This window comes from Hyalella azteca, unplaced genomic scaffold (genome assembly GCF_000764305.2).
Source record: "Hyalella azteca isolate HAZT.00-mixed unplaced genomic scaffold, Hazt_2.0.2 contig15593, whole genome shotgun sequence".
NCBI classification, from domain to species: domain Eukaryota; kingdom Metazoa; phylum Arthropoda; class Malacostraca; order Amphipoda; family Hyalellidae; genus Hyalella; species Hyalella azteca.
The window spans coordinates 282,512-305,094 of record NW_025945436.1 but is presented as its reverse complement, the minus strand read 5'-3'; the positions used below and the strand labels follow the sequence as shown (position 1 = coordinate 305,094).

Genomic DNA, 22,583 nt, shown 5'->3' with positions numbered 1-22,583 from the left:
CAGCTGAAAGATAATCGCGCAGTAGGTCTTCAGCCACTGGTTAAGCATGCTCGCTCAGAAGTAAGTAGCTCCACATCCGGCTGTACCTACTCCGGCCTAACCTCTTCTGGCCTAAGGCCCCTTTCACACAGGGCAGTAAATACTGCCAGCGTCCGACAGTATTTACTGCCGAACCTTAGCGGACATACGAAATGTACACAGCTGTTCACACACGACTGCATTTACTGCGGCGTAGAACTTGACGCCAGCGTGTGTCGCGCTAAAACAGCGGCGGTAGATTTGCCGCGACACTTTAGCTTGCAATGGTATTCAATGTAATCTTTCACACTGGGTGGTTTTTGACGCCACATCCTAGCAGACAGTGGTGCCGTATTTTAGGTTCATAATAAACAGCACTGCATGACAAAGATTATAGCATAATATTATTACATAAATATCGGTACATAAATAGTGTTACATAAACATAAAGATATACATTGATAAATATATATATCTGACACGCAAATGTATGACGTCACCATTTCAACCATCAATGATTATGAACGCATGGAACTAAAACAAAGCTTAATATAAAGGAAAAACTAGAGAAGTGACGGAATTACCTACAATGTCGGAATATACCGCGTTTACCCTACAATACTACAAAGGAAGAAAAGGACTTCAGAGTTCAGAGTAGGCCTAGTTAGTAATGGATAATTAGGCACACCTAACACCGCACACTCACTGTCACTCAGCTAGTCTCGGCATGCTTCAAGAATTTTTAAATTAGGTTTATTTCAAGTGTAGTGTCCCTTATTACCCGTTGGCCATTCCCAGGGGTAATTCAGGTGGAGGCATTTACTTTGCATCTGGCAGACTGGTAGTCTGGCACCTTACCAAAAGCATATGGAATTTTTTCGGAGATATAGGTATACAGTAGCAGTACCAACGATAGCCCTTGCAAGTCGCAAAGACCTTTAAAATGAGCCTAATTTGTTTATGAAATGTTTCATAGTGAGAAGTTATTAATAAAAAATGCCTAAAACTGTCCCTTATTACCCTGTTTGTTGGTATTTCTAAAAGGGAAGTAATTTTCCAGAGCATTACATTTTATTCTCTAATTAGGAGTAGACGCCAGTGCCAAACTGCCACCCGCACCCAAACCCGGCAGTTCTACTTCTTCTAGATTCGTCAAACTCTACCTACTTGTCAAATTGTCAGTTGCCATTTGATTAGGTAATAGCTAAACAGTTCGAGTTTGTGAAGTTTGAAGACACTTGGAGTCTTGGACTGGCGGACTGCTTAGTTGGTCAGTTTTTTTTCGATAACAGGAGATATCTCAACATACTCCTTAAATCAACTCAGCATCAGTGTCCACGTGAGTGACATGACGCCCAACTTGGTATAGTTGACTCAAGTTATTGGTATTCAAGGTAAGGTAAGCCGATCACAAGCCGATCGAGCAATGGGCATCTAAAATATTAGATCGGCTAAGGTTTGGGACTCCGCGACCTGCGTTATAGTTTGCATCCGGAAAAACACTAGATTGCGATTCAACTACTAGAGTAATCATTATTAATATGTTTAGTCCAGGAAATTTTATTTCCTTTTACAGTAGCCACTAGTTGTTGCTGTTGTTAGTTGCGACCTTCACGCTCGCCGGNCGGTGCTGGGATACCGCCGAACGGTAGGGGCGAGGAAGTGAGGCCTCCACTGATGCTATCGGCGGTGGTGGGGCTGTGAGGACGGCGTTGATGACGTCAGTCGGCGCAACTCGGGAGGCGATCTCCCTGCGGAGTGAGCGGTTGGCCTCTCCATAGGCACCGGCGGGCATGATACCATTTGCCAAAAATGGTGTGACAAGGTGGCCGAACCTCGACTGGATGGAGGCTTTCACGGAGCGGTCCCCGAGGGAGCAGAAGCGATGCGAAATGAGGTATGGGAGGGTTGGAGTGCGCTGGCGAGGAACTGGGCACAAGCCAGGTCCAGATGAGCGGACAATGGAAGGACGCATACTGTATCTCCTGGTGAAGATGGGCGATCGGGGCCATTTTGAGGCAGCCGATGGCTAGTCTCAGTGCAGTGTTTTGTGTGGTTTGAAGGCTAGCTATTGCAGTGCGTGAGGCGACAGGGTACCAGATGGGGGCCATGTAGTTGAAGATTGGGCGCGTGAAAGTTCGGTAGGTGGAAATAATGTCCTCCTTGGAGAAGCCCCAGTTGGTGCCGGCAAGGGCTTTTAAGATGCGAAGATATCCCGCCGCTTTCGTGGCTATATGCTCTACTCGTGCGGGGCTGTGTGGATGATAAACTGATTATTTTTTGTGTAGTGCAGTGGTTCCCAAACTTTTTCAGGCTGGCGCCCCCTTTGTCTCCCTAGTGAATTTCTAGCGCCCCCCCCCCCATAGACACATAAAAATATACGCCTCTCTCTTGAAATTTAGTACGCTGCAATTTAAAAAAAAATGAAGGTTAAACACAATTGTTTATTTCACAAACAGAACCCCATTTAGTGAACCAATATGTTTTTCAGCTGTTTCAACTGTTTCAGCACCAGAAACCTAGGACGTATTGGGCGAATTTATGGCCGGGCTCGTGGCCGGTCTCAGGACCAATCTCCAAATTCAATTATCAAGTAATATCTCCCAAACTAATGAACGCAGATCAATGAATCTTGGAACATATACTCATCAGAACATAGCGGTGATGTGTAGCACGTGAAAAATTTTTTAATTCAACCTTCATTCGTGAGTTATATTGCGCAACAGGCCGACATTCGCAGCTAGTGATCAAATAAATTCTTTCAAACTACTGAACAGATTTGAACGAAATTTTGAATATATATTCCTAACTACTAAACAGTGATTTTTTAGATATAAAACACTTTTTGATTTACCTTCGTTTGCGATTGTTTTTTTTCATTTCACTATCATTTTTGATTTCACATTTCCTTATATTCGGCCCGTATCGCTGGGTAATTTGTCGCTTAATTTCGTGGTGATCAAAAAATTTCTTCACAACCTACCGAACAGATTAAAACGAAACTTTGTATATACAGTAAATACCTAACCTCCCAACGGTGATGTTTAGCTCGTCAAAAATTTTCTATTTTGCTTTCNAGTACTGAGTTATATATATATATATATTTTTTAAAGTCTAGAGGACTCGGTTACTGGTCAAGAAGCTGTCAAGAGAGGGCAATATCATGGCGAATAATATCATCAAGGGACTATTGAAGAAGTTAGTGGATGCCGGCATCACAAAAAATGTAGGTATTTATCATTTTTTGTCGCTGGCGCTCGCTGCCGTGGAATTTATCTGAAGACGCTGTTCAACAAGTGTTAACATCGATTAGTGATTGTATTTAGTTTACGTAGTTTGGAATACTTTCTAGAAACATCGAATTCCTGTTGTTTGGGTGATGTAATTTGCTGCACCTCTGTCGTGCTATAGGAAAACAGTTTTTTTCAGTACACTTGCAAAATATGAAAAACTATTTGTGAAGTGACTACCAATTCATACAGATTTCATTCTGTGATAAATTCTTTTATCGCGGAAAATCCAACGACATTTGATCGAAACTACGACCAAATTTTTGTCACTTCAACTGCTGCTGGCCGAGATAAACATGCAGTTCAATCACCGCCTTTAACGACTCTAAATACGTTAATTTTTAGTCATATATGCATCATTCGCACTCGTATATTCGTGAAGAATATGCCAGATTCTGATGAAAATTCTTGTATATGCATCGTTTAATGGACAGAAGTACAGATCCGTTCTTGTTTGTAAATGAAACTTATTATTGACAACTGTTATTATTGGTTATGAGGAAAGACGTCAATTCTCTTGTACTCTCACAATTTCGAATTAGCACGCCCACTGTTCAGTAGAGCATTGCCTTGTACAATCAGGAAATACAGACACGCAATGATTATTTCTATCTCGTGACATACAACTTGAGGAAGTTAATTATGCACACACCTTAATTACGTATGTACGAGACAAAATACAACACCTACGACATGCAAAGCTCCCGTAGCTGTACGGCACCGCGCATATCGACCGAGAAGCGAATTTTTTATTCGCAACTCCTGCTGGCTTTTCTTGGAAAATCTTGTTCTTCACCATAATTCTCTACTCTGTTTTCAAGATTTAACGATATATTTTTCCTGTTGATAGGAATTATTATTGTATTTATTATTTAAAAGAAAATCGTGTGTATTTTACTATTAGTTTTGACAATTTATCAAGATTCTGTATTATGAACTTCCTGGTTATTTTTTTCATCATTTCGCTCAATCCATTGACGACATGTTTCAAGTCAGTCCAAGAAAGCATTTTTTTTTCTTAACTTGAATGCAGCGAGATCTCGGGCAGGCTTGGCTGATTCCTATGGGGTTCCTTCGAAAAGTGGAGTTAGCGTAACTCCACTTTTAAAAAAGATAATAAGCTGAATCTTTCCATTCTTTTCACACGTGTTATTTGCAATCTAAGTTGCAATATAAATGAGGGCCAGTAAAAAGAGAAGGCCAGCGGACAGCCTTATCCAACTAGCCCGTTCATCAAACTTTGATAGATGCGAGTTTTTAAATCTTTGTTTTTAAATACATAAGCATTTCATGCGAAGGTACCGAGCGTTCGTAGCGCAAAAGGCAGGACACGATATGAGTGGTGGAATATCAGCAGATAAGATACCGACTGATAAGAGTGACTCACTAGAACACTACAACCGGAATTAATATTCTACATTTAATATAAAATACACGAGTCTATTGTTCAAACTGGCCACTACACAGAGTTGCCTGTCGATGACCAATACTGCCTATATGTCGACTGCAATATTGCCCCCCCCCCCATGCACCAGCATGATTCATTTCATCGATAACGTAGCTTTCCTATAATTCCGGTCTACCATGTTAGTCTGCCTTACAAGACAAAAATCACACAATGAAATATTTCAATCATACCCAGCAACGTATGAAATCGTTTTAAATACGTAAGAAAGATTGTGTATGAACGTTCTTGCATTCGGTCTCTGCACCGTCAATCCCCAGCATTCATACTCTACAAATTAGTGAGTCTACATTGAATCATCGGCCAATAGTTGAAAAAGGATGATGAATCTGGGAACCAAGCTTTACGGTCCGAAAGCGGGCCCCAAATGCCCTTTGCTACTAGAAATAACGACGTCACAGTTTTTCAAACCAAAATCTTAAATTAATTTTTTGCAGAATTTCAGGCACGACATGCAGGCAAGCTATTCCGTACAAAATGCTTATTCGATTCGAGGCCAGGTTTTCATGCTAATCATTTGGAGAGATAAGATGGTTTCTCGCAGTATGTTGTACGCATGCTTTCTTTCAAGCGCTAGGAAAATTATAACTATAAAGTGATGCATCGACGTAAAGTTCAGCGGTAGACATCTATTGCGGCCTCAGCCAATGGCGTGGGGCACAAACTGTGGTTGTGGAGTTCAAAATCTATAAAAATGTGGTGGCGTGGGCCGGATGTTGACGGCAGGATTTACGATATAGAAACCTTGACATATTATTTCCCTTCAAACCTGGATGTATTATTTACTTCTGAACCGATATTTGTTCCTAATATTTTGTGCATTGAGCAGACACTTTCTCTGAGTACCCTACAGGGTTGGAAATGTAAGATAATTCTAGTGTTATGCATTACCAGTAAAATGGCAATGTAATGTAATTAAAACTGTTTTAAGATACGCAAATTAAGTTACATTATTTTTCATTTACTTCAATCACTAACAAGTAGCAAATGAATTTCGTTAGGAATTGCTGTGAAGACCCGTGAACAGAATACGCGATGACGTACTACTAAGACCATTTTGGGCAATAGGTATACACGTTAAGTTTTTAAACTCATAGCTCATTGAAAAGGCTAAAGAATTATCAGTACTTCCATCAATAAATGAATTATCATCATGTTATTTAGTGAGTATCGACAGTTACAATGAGTCATGACTGATTTATATACAAATTTTTCCACAGTATGTTTTATTTGAAAAAAAAACTTCTCATTGCATATAAAGCATATAATAAAGCAAAGCATAAACTGCATTTATAGCGCCGGTACAATTTCCTGTTTATAAAAGATGGTATATCTTGAAGATTTAAGTAATAGTAATTTAAGGCGTTCTAATGCGATAGCAAGGAGTGTAAACTTTGGAGTCCGGATCTAAATGCCGACTTTAGTGACAGATAATGTTCATTATCTTATCGCGACGTCAGACACGACTTAAGTCTCGTGAGTTTTTATTGGGCGCAGTTCCCAGAAGTTTTCGTCGTTCGAAACTCTGTAATAAATTGATGATTCATTTGAAACAAGCAGTTAACTTACAAGGTTAATCCATACGTGATGATTATAAGAGTTAGCTCATACTATGCCAAATAAAGTACACATTATTTATAATATATATTTTCTCGAACAGAACTGCTTATTTTATGAGAAATTACCGTCAACTTTGAGTTAAACTCAAAATTTCTAAGACCGTTATACATTTTCATTAGCTCCTTTCCAGTTCGTCTCATGGGTACCTATTTTTTCAAATATTCTTCAGTACACGTTGTTCTCATAAATTTTTGTCTCCATGTTACACACATAGAATCATAAAAGAGAAAATGGCGCGATTGTGTGAAAAGTTCACATTTAAAGCAGGAAGTGTCATATGCGTTGGATTCCTTGTGTAGTTAGGCGCTCGCCCTAAACATCGCACAGAGGTGCGGGGCCGAAGTCAGTTTGCTTTCATATCTTATCAGTCTATCAGTCATATTCAACAGTGGTCTGTAACGGAAAAGCAACCTCGTTAGTGTGTGCGAGTGTCTACAACAGGGAACACGTCCCATTTTTCAGTTTTGAGTAAAAAATTCGGTGTAGGAAAGCTATTTTATATCATCGACTGGATAAATTTTCGTGGGCTACAATAACTGTGAGTACTAGAAACATTAACCATAATGAATGTCGTATCATGGATTTATACAAATTTCCAGGGCTCTATATGAGTGAATGATAAAATTTGTCACCCACAAGCCGTTGTGTCTTCACAAAAGACATACATTTGTGCCACTCCTTCACACGTTCAACATCGTTGTCTGCTACTTGCGATGTTTTTAGGAGCATCGTTGTATGCTGCTGTGATTTTTCTGGTGATTTTTAATGCCGATTCATTTATTTGGACCCATGAACCCTCTTCATAAATTTCTGGATTCAAAAAGTTGTTTAAATTCTAATAATAATTCAATTATATGGCTTTTCCGTCACCCACCTTTCTTACGAGCTTTATGATATCGTAATTAAATGGTCATAATGATGAACGAGTAATATGACCATGGAATAAAAACCTAGCGAGTAATCACCAAAATGAAGTAATTTTGTAGGGAATTGATTTCTAGTTTAAAGCCTAAAATATTCCACTATTTACTCATCGAGTGATGTAAAGCTTTGCTCTAAAGTCTAAACGAACAACATAATGCCGGTAAAACCAGATCGTTCGGTCGTTACTGTGCTTCGTTATTCCATTGTTAAACTTTCTGAATTATAAAGTGCTTAAAAGTTCCATTACGGACAAGCGAAGAATAATGCAATTATTAACATGAGATAAACACATGTTGTCATATTATTGATATTGATTATTATATTATTTCATATATTTTCATAGATATTCATAGATTGATATTATTTCCATCAAAACAAAATGGCAACTAATTGTTCCAACACACTCAACACAACATGATAGGTTTAAATGCTTATGTTTTGATTGCATAAATGAATTTTTTAATTGAGAATAATTTTATATCACATTTGATTTAGCACAATGAGTCAATTCCTGGTGTAGCATCTAAGTTAGTCACTCTTATCAGTCTTTATCTAATCGGCTGATACTCCACTGATGTATCAGGTCGTGTGAGCTGCCAGCGACCACTCGTCTCCCATGCATGTATTATACCAGTGTATTCCATAATTAAAGTATATGATGATTAATTATTACACTTGCGGAAAAAAAGAAAACTGGCCACGGAATATACATACTTGAGTTTTAAGCTCAATTATTCACCGTATAATTAATGCTCTTGTGCCTTGCGGTTCTCGTTGCGGTAAAAACAAGGGCAGTTGGATGATTGAAGAATTATTAAGGCCATTTTAAATTGAAAAGCAGTAATTTTTTCATATTTTATTTCCCATCTTCTGATGGCATATTTGTAGCGGCATTATTGATATTCGGGCAAGATAAACGTAGATCGCTTGAATAAACATGCATATACAATAGGTTAAGGGCATACATGGGAGAATAGGAGAGTTAATTATTTCGCTAATGTGAAAAACTAATTTCAAAATGCCGCGACACCGATAAATGTTTAACTGATTCCACGTATGTAGTTCATTTAAAATCACTAACATGGCAGTGAGTATTAGAAACCAATATTCATGAATTACCATCAATCAGAGTTGCAAATCAATGCATAAATCCCATGTAATGCCTAACTTCCGAAAAATGTTGGGACGGAGATTGATGTACTCGTATATTTTACTATGGCCCGTAACATATACAACAAAAATCGTTGAACTCATTTCACATTCTTCTATCCAACAATGTTTAAATTCACTTGCCATATTTAATATTCGATTTAACAAGTTTTTTCTGCAAGAACAAAATACTAGATCATGTTTCTTATTTACTGTATTAAATAATTTTATTTGTACAATGTGCCCTGATAACAGGACCGCATCCTAACAGAAACATCATGAGGTGGTGGACACTAGCGGCGCTGCTCGTCGTGTGCGTCGCGGCGCAGGGTGAGTCTTATTCTGCGTTGATTTATTTTACCGCATGACTCCTACCGGTTCTGAACGAAACTAATAGAAAAAAGTCATTAAATTACATAATGAAACGTTGCAGCGATGGAGTTTATATAGCTACTATACGTATATAACTATAATTAGCTATTTGATTTCTTAAACTTTCCATTACACAGATACCGCAAACTTCAATCACTACCCGTGCTACGATGTGCCGGTTGAGAATAGGATGCCCAACACCCTCGACAACCTCGTCGCCCTGCTGGAGAAATACGAGCGAACCACTTCTTACACCAACATCGACACTCTGGCCGAGATGATCATCAAAAGGTAAGTCAACAATATTGTGCTGGCCCACTTGGGATTCAGGTCCAAAATTCACAGCAATCGAAAACAGCTAGACAGTTGTGAATTCAATCTAACGTACTTTATTTTTTTTTTGCTCGAATTATTTTTTTATATGGAGAATTTGGGAAAAGTTGTTAAATTTCACAAATGGATCTACATGCATCTTAATAAGTTTGTATAGGTGGACAATTCGTTTGATAGAACGCGGGCAGCTCAGCAGGTTTGAAGACAAGAACAATAATCCACGCAGCGCTATCGACCATGATGGATTTGACTTACCTCCTTACCTCATTGAAGTATACAAGTATACTCACGGTTTATACAAGGTCCCAGAAGGATTACTTGAATTTGAAACAAGAACCAACACCAGGGGCCACGGCTATAAACTAAAAAAAACTGCGTTGTAACACATCCATGAGACAACATTTTTTCTCGCTTCGAGTCACTGACATGTGGAACAGCCTCCCTGATAGCATCGTTGACGCTCCGAGTATGAACGCCTCCAAGAACAGACTAGAAGAGGCTATGCAGGAGCATATGTTCAGTCTTTAAATGCCTAGCAAATTACGGACCAGGCAACAAGTCCAGCAGCTATCTCAATCAATCGTCGGTTATGGAAAGATCGAGTTCCAAAGACTGGATCCCTTGTGAAACAAGTCACGAAACGTACCTACAAGAATCGGCAACAGGCCATGGGCCTATTTCTTCAGTGCCGACACTTCTATTCTATTCTAAAGCTACTTAGATTGCCACCGACATAACGCTCGTCTAAAATTCTCGCTTGTAGACGATCGTACAAAACAGCACGTAGGTAGGACACTTCTCGCTTCTGTTATTTAATGTTTTCGTAATAATATTTAGTGTCTCGTAATATTAGTGATGATCAGTTGAGGAACGATGCATTTAACCCATTTTAGTTATTAATTCAATTTATCACAGATATCGCACGAACGGCATGGTCTACCGACCCAAGTCTGGTATGATCGAGGCCTGGGTGCTTGGGGAGGTGGATAAGGAGACCGAAAAGGAAAAAATTACTGAAAAAATCACTCGGCCTACTGAAGATTTTCCCCCCGGAACTTTTGACGGCAGAGAAGAGGTTTTATCTGTTTTAAAAATTTATTTTCTCCTTATTTTCTAAGAAGCCCATGTGATCGAGTAGAAACGCTGTATAGGAAGTTATAAAACTTTACTCGAAGTGTAGAAATACTGTAGTAGTGTAGTTCAAATGTAAGATCTTTTGTCAGACTTTGTCAACGAATTGAACTGATTTCATAACTGGATTCACCATAAAAAGTGAACGCTAACTATTGAATGTTGTTACAGTGTGGTCTACACATGCTCATGTCGCACAGCACGGACACGTATCCGTTCGACCACGCAGATGACGTTTGGGACGGCACAATAAGCCGCAAAAACCGCGGCGATAAGAGCAGCGGATCTTCTTCTTCCTCATACAACACTAAGACGTGAGCCATAATTTACTTTGTTCTTGAAAATAGATTTGCATAGGGCAAGAAGTTCATTCACAAACATTAATTACAATACAAATCTTAACTATTATATTCCTACAACTTTTTATAGGTATTGAATTTAAAAGCTATGTGCCTGGATTGTGTTCTCTCGCTGATGCCTTGAATTTCATGGCAAATATGATGTAACAAGAATTTTTATTTGCCTTAGATCTCTAAACTAAATTAATTCTCTTCAAACTTGATACTTGTTCCATTTTTAAAATAATTCGTAAAAATTTTAGTTAGTAGTTATCTTGCATATGGCACATTACACAAATCCTTGGTCTGCCTGCGGATATGATACATATAATGTCCAAAATGTAACCAGTGAGTCATCACACATTGTGACAAGAATCGATTCACTTTGTGACAATGATTGTCCCAAGTTGAGACAAGAATCGTCCCATAATGTGAATAGAATCGTCTCGCATTGTGTATGTCACGACAATTTGACTTGAATGAGATTGCTGAAATCGGTGGTGACGAAGTGACAATTGTCGATTGATGTCCATACTCATTATCTCAAACTTGAAAGAGATTATAATCCTTCATTTAGATGAACAAAACATACAAACATGAAACGTTAAATTAACGCTTGATTTCACTGAATCATCCATTAATGCGTTTCATCGTTTATTTGGTTATTCGTCAGGTTGGGAAGAGTTCGAAGAGACGACCCGCCTAAGTGAGTGCATGCGTTGGTTTCTTTGCATTTTCTCTGTGTGCCAACAAAACTATCGGTGCTTTACTTACTCTGCGATCATTCAGTACCAATGACGGCCTAATATATTTAAAAAGTATAACAACAATTTACCTATTCAATCAATTTTTGAACTCTGACATATGCTCGCGCCATACACGCAGCTAGTGAGAAGACATTGGGTTTAAAATCTTATTTTTGCCATATTCCTGATTTTTGATATGAGCCTTATAATCGGGACTCGTGATTTGAACAATAATTTAATAATTTATTGTAGAATGCTAAAAAAACAAGCGAAATATTTAAATTCGATCTTCAATATGACCTCGCATGCTTAGACTATTGTGAGTTGAGTATAATTCTGTTGCAAGATTCAGCACGTTCCTGCACTTTTGCTTCGCGTGCTACACAGTAGCAGCTTCAAGTCTCGGATCAGAGACGCTAACTCCTGCCTAAGAACATGTACACATTTTTCTTATTATTGAACTATTATTATACAGGGTGTCCAAAAAAAACGATACTCAACTTTGAATGGCTGTAACTAAATAAGTAATAGAGTTGAAAATTTTTGGAAGGTCAGGATTTGTTCCCTATGTTTTTTGCATCTCTCCACCAAAAATCAGACAGATCGATGTTGCCATAAGCGTTTGATAGAACTTTCAGTGACATGTGCTAAAATTATGCTTGCGCAAAGTTTTAGTAAGATCATTTTGCATAATCATTACATTGTCTTGACATGTTTTATTTTCGCTGTTTTATTTTTTGTATTTTTGGTGAGACAAAAACATGACAATCTTTGGTGAGAGGCAATCTTTGGTGAGAGGCAATCTTTGGTTTTAAAATTCCCTCTCACCAAAGATTGCCATGATTGTCTCTCACCAAAGATTGCCATGTTTTTGTCTCAACAAAGATTGTCATGATTGTCTCTCACCAAAGATTGTCATGATTTCCTCTCACCAAAGAGTGCCATGATTGTGTCTCACCAAAGATTGCCATGATTGTCTTTCTCCAAAGATTGCCATGATTGTGTCTAACCAAAGATTTTCATGATTGTGTCTCACCAAAGATTGTCATGATTGTCTCTCACCAAAGATTGCCTTGTTTTTGTCACATCAAAGATACAAAAAATGAAACAGCTAAAAGAAAACATGTCTAGACAACGTAATGATTATGCAAAAAGATCTTACTAAAACTTTGCGCAAGCGCGATTTTAGCACATGTCACTGAAAGTTCTATCAAACGCTTCTGGCTACATCGATCTGTCTGATTTTTGGTGGAGAGATGCATAAAAACACAGGAAACAAATCCTGACCTTCTTAATTTTTTAACTCTATTACTTTTTGAGTTACAGCCATTCAAAGTTGAGTATCGTTTTTTTGGGACACCCTGTAGGTTAGAGCACAAGTGCTTGACAATGATTGAATTTTTCCCTTCTCTATGCTTATTTTTTTCTGATTGCAGTAGAATAATAACCGTGATGAAATTAAAAATTTTCCCTTGGCTTAAAAATGCGTAATTGATAATTTTAAGCAAAAGACATAATTTGATTTAGGCAGTCTAAAAGTTTACTTCATGCTTCATCTTCAGCTCTATACCGGGTGTCTAAAAAACGATATTCAACTTTGAATGGCTGTAACTCGAAAAGTAACAGAGGTAAAAAAATTTGAAAGGTCAGGATTTGTTCCCTATGTTTTTTCTCCATCTCTCCACCAAAAATCAGACAGATCGATATTGCCATAAGCGTTTGTTAGAACTTTCAGTGACATGCGCTAAAATCGTGCATGCGCAAAGTTTTAGTAAGATCATTTTGCATATCATTACGTTGTCTTGACATGCTTTCTTTTGGCTGTTTTATTTTTTGTATCTTTGGTGAGACAAAAACATAGCAATCTTTGGTGAGAGGCAATCATGGCAATCTTTGGTGAAAGGCAATCATGACAATCTTTGGTGAGACAAAAACATGGCAATCTTTGGTGAGAGACAATCATGACAATCTTTGTTGTGCTTAGGAACACCCGAGGGCTCGATCAGTTCGAGCCAGCGGTGCACGCCACTGAGTTGGGCGTCATGGAGACACCGTACGGTCCGGTGGCGGCAGGGACTCTCATCGCTGGTGAGCAACCCGACGTCTCGACAGATAAAACATTGTCCCGCTTCTTCTAGTTGTAGTATTAAGCAGGATTACATTAAAATTTGACTCGAAATTTCACGAGACAATTTTGATATTACACTAAAGCATTACTCTAATTCAGGGGAAAAAATATCTAGTTTAGTAAAGTTAAGCCAGCGATGACAAATAAACTACGTGTCATCGCAACGGAAAGAATAAATGAATTTGAGCTCACGTTTGATACATTGTCAGGTCTGGCGACTATTGGGACAAACCCGTCCGCGTCCGTGTCAACGGTTCTGCAATCGGATGCGGAAAACCTGCCCCCAGGGATGGAAAGCAAGAGCATCAAGGGCATTTACGCCTCGACTTTGTCCGGTAATTATGACTCTTATTAGTTTACTTGAAGTCTCGTTAGTGGTTTAGTCATTTTAAATAGGTACTTTGATAATGATGCATTTAAAAAGCTTAATCCGCAATCTCCATAAGGCAGTTGAATCATAACTAATATAGTAGTAAAAAGATTTATAGGTTAGTTAATTGCAGTTGTGTGTCAAATATATCTAAGCCAAATGAAGTTGCAAAGGAGCATTAAAAAAAATATATAAGGTCATGTATTGGTGAGAGTAGCAAGCACAGCATATCTGAAACTCCAATTCTATTTTTCGTTTTAACGTCTATTACGTGATCCAAAACATCCTCTATAGTAGATCGTATTTTGATCACCCCTTACTGCTCACACATATTTATCCCCTACTTACCCGACATTCAATTATTCTGATATTTAATTGCACTATTTTCCAGGTGATCTCGCACAGGTGGCTCTGATGTCGACGAGGTCAGAAACCAATAATGCTGTGTACGTTGGTCCCCCGGGTCGCTACTACACCAGCACCACGTGTTCTAAATTCTACTCCCTAGAAACTAACAAATATTCTCTACTCTCACGCGCCGAACTCTTCGCTGGCATTGATGGTGGGCTCACATAACATGAAAAATAGAAAAATATTAAAACAAAATAACTAATAAAATACTTAATTTTTTTACCATATCTAACAACGATAGAAAATAGGCAACCATTTAAATCATTCATGGAGTTAATACTGGTATTTTTTTAAATGAAATAATAATGTTTGTCTACACATTCTTTACTACTGTTCCGTATACTAGATACAAATAAAAAGCTATCAGTTATTTGGCTGAATTTTTGACTTACGCTCATATTGTTCATAGCGTTGCTGTTCAAGTACGCATACGACAAGAGCAGCTCATCCTTCAGTAACATGAAGCTGTCGCAGTTACTTCGTCTTTACTACAGCGAAAAAGGGCTGCCCAACATGCCTGAATTTAAGGCGTGTAACCGACTTAGTCTTTACTCACTGCTGGACAGGACTGAAATTCAAGACCAGGTGCGTTCTGTTATACAGAATAATAATGCGTTAATTTGAGCATTAAAATAATATTATATTTTTTGTGCTTCCCAAATACTTTGTGACTCATGAATGAATTCAGCATTTCAATGCATGCGGTTATTTTTGTGTCATGACTTTTTAATATTCTCGTAAGTGACGCACAAGTAGCGAATTAAATTGTTCATAAGACATGCAAGCTTGTTATGATAATACATTACAGTTTATGATATAGTTATTAATAACGATTACATATTATTATCAACTCAAAGAAAAAAGCAATTAATCGATTGATGTTTTTTTTCTCTCCACATGCAGGCTCTGAACTTCATGTACGCTTACCAAAGCGTGTTTCCTACCATCAAGGATAAGGTGGAAATGGCCGAGACTTTATCGGAGATTGAAACAGATTTCAAGCAGTTATTGAGTCCTGCTTTCAAGGGAATGGAGGATTTTATAAGTTAGTATTTTGAAGAAAGTGAAGCTTTAGCCGTGATAGCATAGAGAGGGACAATAAATAATAAAGATCATTGTTAGATGATGCTTGGTTAACCTAGCTTCCAAGCACGAGCGGGAAAATTATCAATGTGATTCACAATATTTTCACTGTAGGAGTATTTTGAAAACCCTTCTTTACACAATTTGTAAATAATATTTTAGCTTAGAAACTCGAATTACTTGATTTCGTTGTATTAAATTTTTGTTTCGTAGATTTTTGTATCGTATCATGTTAACAATCTGCTCATTACAATGAGAATTAAATTAAATTTATCTGATAGCAGTTGATATTCATTCATGTAAATAACCGTCAACCGATGAACCAATGGCACGACACATAATTATACCTGTTTGACAAGTTTGCGCTCATTTTAATTTACTACGTTCATCAGAGAGCTACAGATACGACGACGAAGGCTACAACCAATGCTTGTACGGCTCCTCGACCACAAGCGGCGGCTTCGGCAGCTCAGTGCTGAGTAACGACTTGCCAGCCAGCGAGGGAATGGCGGACCTCATCGCCGTCTACTCCGGCCAGGGTGGAAACGATGACGCAAGGAACCAGCGACAAATGATCGCGTAAGGCCATTTAATTTTTTTTCTTAATCCTAGAATGAGTTTCTTTGATAGCACTTAATTTGGTCAATTAAGCTAAATGGATAAAAGAAGCTTACAAAATATTTGAACTTGCATACGCACTCGAACAACACTTAGGTTCTAGCGAATTCAAGGCTTTCGTTGCTCAGTAATGTCCAAGTTCGAGACCGGTATATACATACAACGTCATGAAACGTATATTGCATGAACAGAGAAATGAATGAAGACTCACAATTGCGTGCAGGGACGTGGCGAGACGCTTGGGTGTTAGTTACAGTCGCTCCAGGCTGGGCGTGGTGAGAGGTCAGGACGGTCAGTGGCTCCTCGAACTCACCAACCTTACCAACGTCGGGGACTGGGCATGCAACTTCACCTCCGACAGTGAGTTACTCGATGTTTCGTTAGTTGGGATGAAGCACCGCAAAACTAAAAAATAAATTTGATTCTCCATCTAGTAAAATGTTCCACATAAGGTTCACGTACCACAAGCAGATTTAGGCTTAGCCATAGAATTTTGGGCTGTTTTGATCATCAGTTGAATCCTACTCACCAGAGACGTCATTAGGCCTATTTTATTGCAGCTTCAGCCCCCCAATAAAATATTCTTAAGCCCCCTAAATAGTTTAAATTCTTTGTATAAAAAATATTCGTATTTATTTTCTACAAAAAATGACGACAAATTTATTTTAATGTGGTCTTAATATTTTGTTGATGCCGTTAACATGCAGTATTTTTTTGGGTTTGTTGGTGTACTGCAATGAAGATATTATTGAATATTTGTGAAGTTAAACGTTGGCTTACATTCCTGGGGGCTTGACCGCCATGTTCTTAAAACAGAGTAACGTACCTGCAAGTCGTTATTGTATTAATTTATTCCCCATAATTTTAATTATTACCCCTTTCGTTTGTTATTGTTTATATAAATAAATATTTGTAAAAAATAAATTGCAAATCATCCACATCTTAGTCCATTAAAATAAATTTCGACACCCAAACCCACAAGTTCATTGCTTCAAACATAACCGTTCTAATAATTTCAGCAAACGTTTCTAAATGCTTTTCAAATTTGATCATAAATATTACCATACAAATTGTAAATAAGTTTAAAGAAAAATTATCGACCTTAGGAGGCTGAAAATTATGAATTTTCTCATTTAATTGACGTTGTGAATGCTCAGCAACGCTCTCGGTCGGCGGCACGGACAGCATCAGCAAGGTGTTGTCTTCTCTCACGAAGTTCTACACGCAGCAGTACGACAAAGCCAAATCCGACTTGGAAACTTCGAGTGGCCGAAGTCAGGTGATCTTGTGGCAGGTGTACGGCTCCCAGCCTGGAGACGTCAAGAACGAAACTGTGGAGTTCAGGAAAAAGTTTCCAGGTCAGAACTAGTTTCGATTTTCTAGTAGCATCTGCATTTATTATAAGTAATTCGGAGGTATGTTATTATGAGCGAACGATGCAGTAATAGTGACCACTATATTGCGTAAATGAGTAATTCAGTTGCCACCAGACATGATTCACAATTCGTAATGTGTTTTTATCATTGGATGTAATATGTACTTTTCTCCTAACTTTATTAGTTGGTGTGTTTGAATACTGTGATCATATACATACACCTTCATAATTTGTTTGCATTGAATAGTTGAATATTCATTGAATAGCCTATCATTGAATACATTGAATAACCCATTTTCAAGGACTCGAGTAGGAGTTCGAAATTGTATAGATGCTACCATATATGCATGTTTCGAAACACTACTAGCGCATGTTTCTTTTATCAGCCCCTTCTGGATAAACATGTCGCACGGCGTTACTCGAAAATTGTTTCGATGGAGCATAAGTTGAAACGAAGTAGCTTAAATAGAATTATAACGCGTACCCTCGTACTTGATGGGGATTAGTTTTTCACTTGAAAGCTCTCCTACAAAATACAACGGTATTCATAAATGAACCCTCTAAGGCGGTCTAACTGACTGAGTCTGGAAAATATAAGATAGTCCACTAAGTGGACCCGTCCACACCCTAAAGATGGTGTGGTCCAAGTAGCAGGTCACCTCTGCATCGCTCGGTAACTGTTCAATTATTCTCCTCCCCCCCACGTAAAGAGACATATGCCAATAGTATTTACAGTTACCAAATTTGAAAAGGAAACACCAGTATACGAGCAGATAAGAGAAAGTCAATAATGCCAAACTTACTAGTTCGGTAACCAATTAAATAACACAAACTTAACATTAGGTACTCCGACTTAACATCAAAAACGATTGGGTGAGACTCAGATAAGTATTTGAAGTTGTGTGAGATAGAAAGTTGGATAACTTGATTTGTTGCCCGAGTAGGTTCACTCATTTGTTACCAATCACTGACGCATCTTGTGTGATAATTTACAGGCTGTTCGGCTAGTTAACACAGCAGATTAACTCTGTGTTTCTTATGAGGTTGCGTATGAAAAGTTGTACAATGTACATTAATGCAGCATATTAAATCGACATATCTGGGTAACCTTGTGTCGCAGAGTAACTAGTTGGCTGCAGGTTAGCCCTATGTTTATTGAATTAGATATTCTTTAGAGATTAAAGCAAATGATGCGAGAAAGCATAAACTCGATTTTCAATGGCAAGCATCGGATGAATAGCAAAACCATATACTTCTCAGAGACGAAACCATATAGTCGTGATCCGCATACGGAAACATTACCAAATATATAGATAATAGATATTCAAATATAGAAGTTGGAGTTTCTGATAATAACTCGTGTCTGATGCTCAGATGTGAGGATCATCTTTGTGGGTCGTAACCAAGCCCCTTACCAGGACCTCCTTCGTTTCGAAGACGACTTCATTTTAGACAACGGCAAGTCTGTGCCCGATTTGGTAAACCTGGGATTGAACGCCGTAGTGACTAGTAAGTTACTTTCAAAGGAGTTTGGTTGCAGTCGTGCAGACGTAACTGTCGTTCATTTCTTCATAAATCCCGCCTATAATCCTTACAGATTTTTAATTACATTGTTAAATTTTGGTTTTGTTCCATATCTCTTGTTGTAAAGTTCTTCAAAACTATAATATTTATGAATGAGGAATTTGACGTATTAATACACAACTGGTTTCAAGGTCCAAGATTCTTCATCTATCCTGCCTGCGACCCCAACAACAGCAGCAACACCTACAATTACCAGGAGTCGAATCATAACTACAAGGGGGCAGTCACGCCTAACTTCACAACCTACATCATCATCCCGGCGCAGAACTTTCACTACTCCGAAGAATTCGAATTGAAGGTAATCTTTCGTTGATATACCGCCTGAAGGAAACTTTTTGTATTGTAGAGTTTTTTTCACTCCACTTGCTTGCATGAAGAGCTTTAGTTTTTTATTTCTTTTTAAAATATTTTTCTTCTCTTTCCCAGGTGACTGGCGGCGTTCGTACTTGCTTTAGCCGTACTAATCATTACGCTCTTGAGAACAAGAAAGCTGACACCGTTGAGCCATACCTCAAAATTAAGCCAAATGACGATACTTTGATTTGTGTTGGAGGCCCCAATGACGAAGAAGAAGATACTGCTACCTTCAAGTGGCCTTGTGACCGCAACGTGACCGAGTGCAACCCTGTCTTCATGTCCATCACCGGCCTCAGCACCAGCTCCTCCACGGGCAGCTGCGTGTCCACAGGTAGGTACCCTTATTATTGATGCCTCCTCATATACCAAGAGTGGGACGTACCTTGTAAATGCCTGAAGCTTGTATCAGTCCCTTATAGGTAACGAGCGGTAGATTTAAAGAGATGTATTTTACGGGGTGAAATTTCTTTTAGACGACATTTCAGTTTTTATATAAAAATCATCCCAACTTGAGACTCAGAAATTTCATTTGAAATCGAGTTTTTGCTCTGTTTTTTTTTTTTTCATTTTTTATTCAGTTTTTTTTTGTGGATAAAGTTTTCACTTGTTGAGGGAACTCCGCCTGCATTTTTACGTAATTCCTCGGCTTTAGATGTATAATAATTGCAATGGTGTCCCCCAGGGAGCGACAGCACTCTGTGCGAGTACCCCCACCAGATCAAGTACGAGCTGACCCACAAGGGCATGATTTGCGGTGCGTCATCCGCGGCTCCAGCTCTTCTGCTGCTCGTGCTCGCCATTGTACAGCACTACTTCCGCTAAAACTTCAGTAAATTACGAAACACTCGCACAAATTTATTACAAATTCCATTCCTACCTGTACCATGATACCAAAAAATTATGCCCAGAGCAGCTTTCATTAATTTCTTTCTATTTCTTGTACTAACTGACTGAAGAAGTTTATGTTTACAAATTCAATTGATAAACATTTCTTGCTAAGTCTAATTTGACAACACTTATGCTCATATTTAAAGCTTCATTACTGCACCAAACTTCATGTTTTTGTTGCAAAGTTTTTTCTGTTTATTTACTCATCTTTCGTGAGTTACACCCTCACTTTATCTGCTTTCCAAAGCCAAGAGGAAGTTTGCGCTCTCTATTCTTAACAAACGTTGTTGCTCAATAGTTTTTCGTGATTTTCATTTACGATGAAATGTGATCCAGGGCTAATTATAACTACAACTGTTGGACATAGACAGCGGCGGCGAAAAATTCGAAAAAATGGATATTGATTGTTGAATAATTAATGTGTGGGGAACTTCTACAATTAAATTTTATGATTTACTGACAGGTAGAAATAACTGCGACGTTTAGTGCATGGTACTATTTCTTATTGCGCTTATTTCATTGAAATATTTTCTAACCCGCTTGTGGTTCAAAACAAAATAGATTAACTAGTAAAAGTAGATTTTATATAACTTAAGTTAAGAACATTAAGTAAAATCATATGGATTGCATTATTTAGAGCAAATGAAATTTGACTATTGTAAGAGAATTGTATGGATATACAATTAATTTAATTGGTGTTGTTTCGATTATTTTTTATACTGATTATCAATGAGAGACATTCAGAGTTAAAGTTGCATATAACATATTTGAACTGATTATTGAACAGGAGTGAAGTAGGAAACTAAAACAAATGTTCAACTTGATTTTATAGAATAAATGATAGAGATTTGCGAATCTTAGTTTGCTTTTTCCAAGGCCTCAATCTTCATATGTGGACTTATTTTTATATGTGATGGCGAACTGCAGCCTAGTCAATCATTTCCTTGTGTATATGAATCCAAGCGAACATTTAGTTATTCAGTACGCAAAACATGATCACACCTAACAATGTGATGCAGGCTACATGAACAAATTATAGATGCGGTGCATACCTATACGTTTCAATTCATGAAGCCGAGGAATATGAAAAAAATTGCAATTCTGATTAAGTTTTCACGCGAGCAATTTATTGGTGTACGGAAATGATCTGTGCTTTTTTTAATACGCATTCAATTTCCCTTGCTCTCATACACCTTAACTCAATCAACTTGAAAAACTTGACAATGTATAAAAAAATTAGCAATTGATTTATTGTTATCTGAGCAAGATTTCCTCATTATGAAAAGTTAAAAAATATGTTCGTGTTTGCAAATATAATTTATACTTAACTCCTACAGAATAAACATTTTGTGCGCGCAACCGAGTGCAGCAATAATTTTCATACAAACCTGGCTAGTGTGTGACCTGAATCTTTTAAATTCAAGGTTTTTAAAGCTGCAGTGTCATGGCGGCAGGGCAGCTAGTGCTGCGGCAGGATTTGTCGGGTGAATACATGTGATTTCTTCGACTCCGCGGAGCTTTTTAAAACATTGTTAAATGTAAAATGAGTTGCCAGACCCATAAGAAATAAATGACCTGAGATACCCAGTAGTTTATAGCTATATCTTCGTATGTGGTTTTAATAATAACATTTAGAATGTTGGTTTGTTTTGAATCGAATCTAAACGTGCGGAAATCATTCACCTTCATCATTGCATATAGGTAGGAGTTTATTGGAAAATATGCTGATTCTATTAGCACCACAGAGTCTAGAATTAGAGAAATCTTTACAGGCGTGGAAGTGAAAATTACATTATTTCGTAGCTCCATCGTCTCACCTGTAAATGTAAACGAAATTTTTAAAAAACAATTTCACTGTAAAAGTTTTCCTAGCGTCTTCATTCAAACTATTGTAAGATATATTTTTTGCACTTTGATTATTTTTTCGAAGAATGAATTACTTATGACTATTTGGATTTGTGATTAGTTCGCGTGCAGGAATAAAATTTATTGCATTCTCTCTAAGAAAAATATCTCCATAGGCCTAGCGAGTTTATGACAGGAACAGTTCTACGCCTACGAGTTCCAAATAACGTGTACTCTTAGAAACATTATAAAATGAACATCCGAGATGAAAGTCTGAGAACATATTTTTTGATTATTAGTGATTTTATCGCCATTACGGAATATTAATGATAAATGTACCTTCATGGCCTCAAATGAATATGTTACGGCCGTTGTAGGCAAATCAATCTTCAGGCAAGGTTCCTGCCAAGGATGAGTACCTCCATTTTCCATCAGATAGCTATTCAATGATGCTATAAACGTTAATAAATAGTACAAGTCCACGGTCTCAAACTCTACGAGTAAATAAAGTGGGTTCATTCTTCCTCTTTTATATTCA

At 37.9% G+C, this 22,583-nt stretch overlaps 1 protein-coding gene across 3 annotated transcripts; it reads left to right on the top strand.

Moving 5' to 3' along the window:
• Positions 1–6,795: 6,795 nt before the first annotated feature.
• On the top strand, positions 6,796–21,051 carry LOC108673560. 3 transcript variants are annotated; one of them, XM_018161419.2, is made up of 18 exons: positions 6,796–6,931; positions 8,738–8,796; positions 8,976–9,129; positions 10,087–10,246; positions 10,474–10,616; positions 11,314–11,346; positions 13,371–13,474; positions 13,724–13,849; positions 14,276–14,446; positions 14,705–14,880; positions 15,199–15,340; positions 15,771–15,957; positions 16,220–16,356; positions 17,154–17,354; positions 18,746–18,880; positions 19,087–19,253; positions 19,382–19,643; positions 19,995–21,051. In XM_018161419.2, the coding sequence occupies exons 2-18, from the start codon at positions 8,745–8,747 to the stop codon at positions 20,132–20,134; spliced, it is 2,490 nt and encodes an 829-aa protein (XP_018016908.1). In that variant the 5' UTR covers positions 6,796–6,931; positions 8,738–8,744; the 3' UTR covers positions 20,135–21,051. The 3 variants fall into 3 exon arrangements, with proteins under 3 accessions (XP_018016908.1, XP_018016901.1, XP_018016916.1); XM_018161412.2 differs by having other exon boundaries at positions 8,722–8,796; XM_018161427.2 differs by lacking the exon at positions 11,314–11,346 and having other exon boundaries at positions 6,797–6,931; positions 8,722–8,796.
• Positions 21,052–22,583: the final 1,532 nt, after the last annotated feature.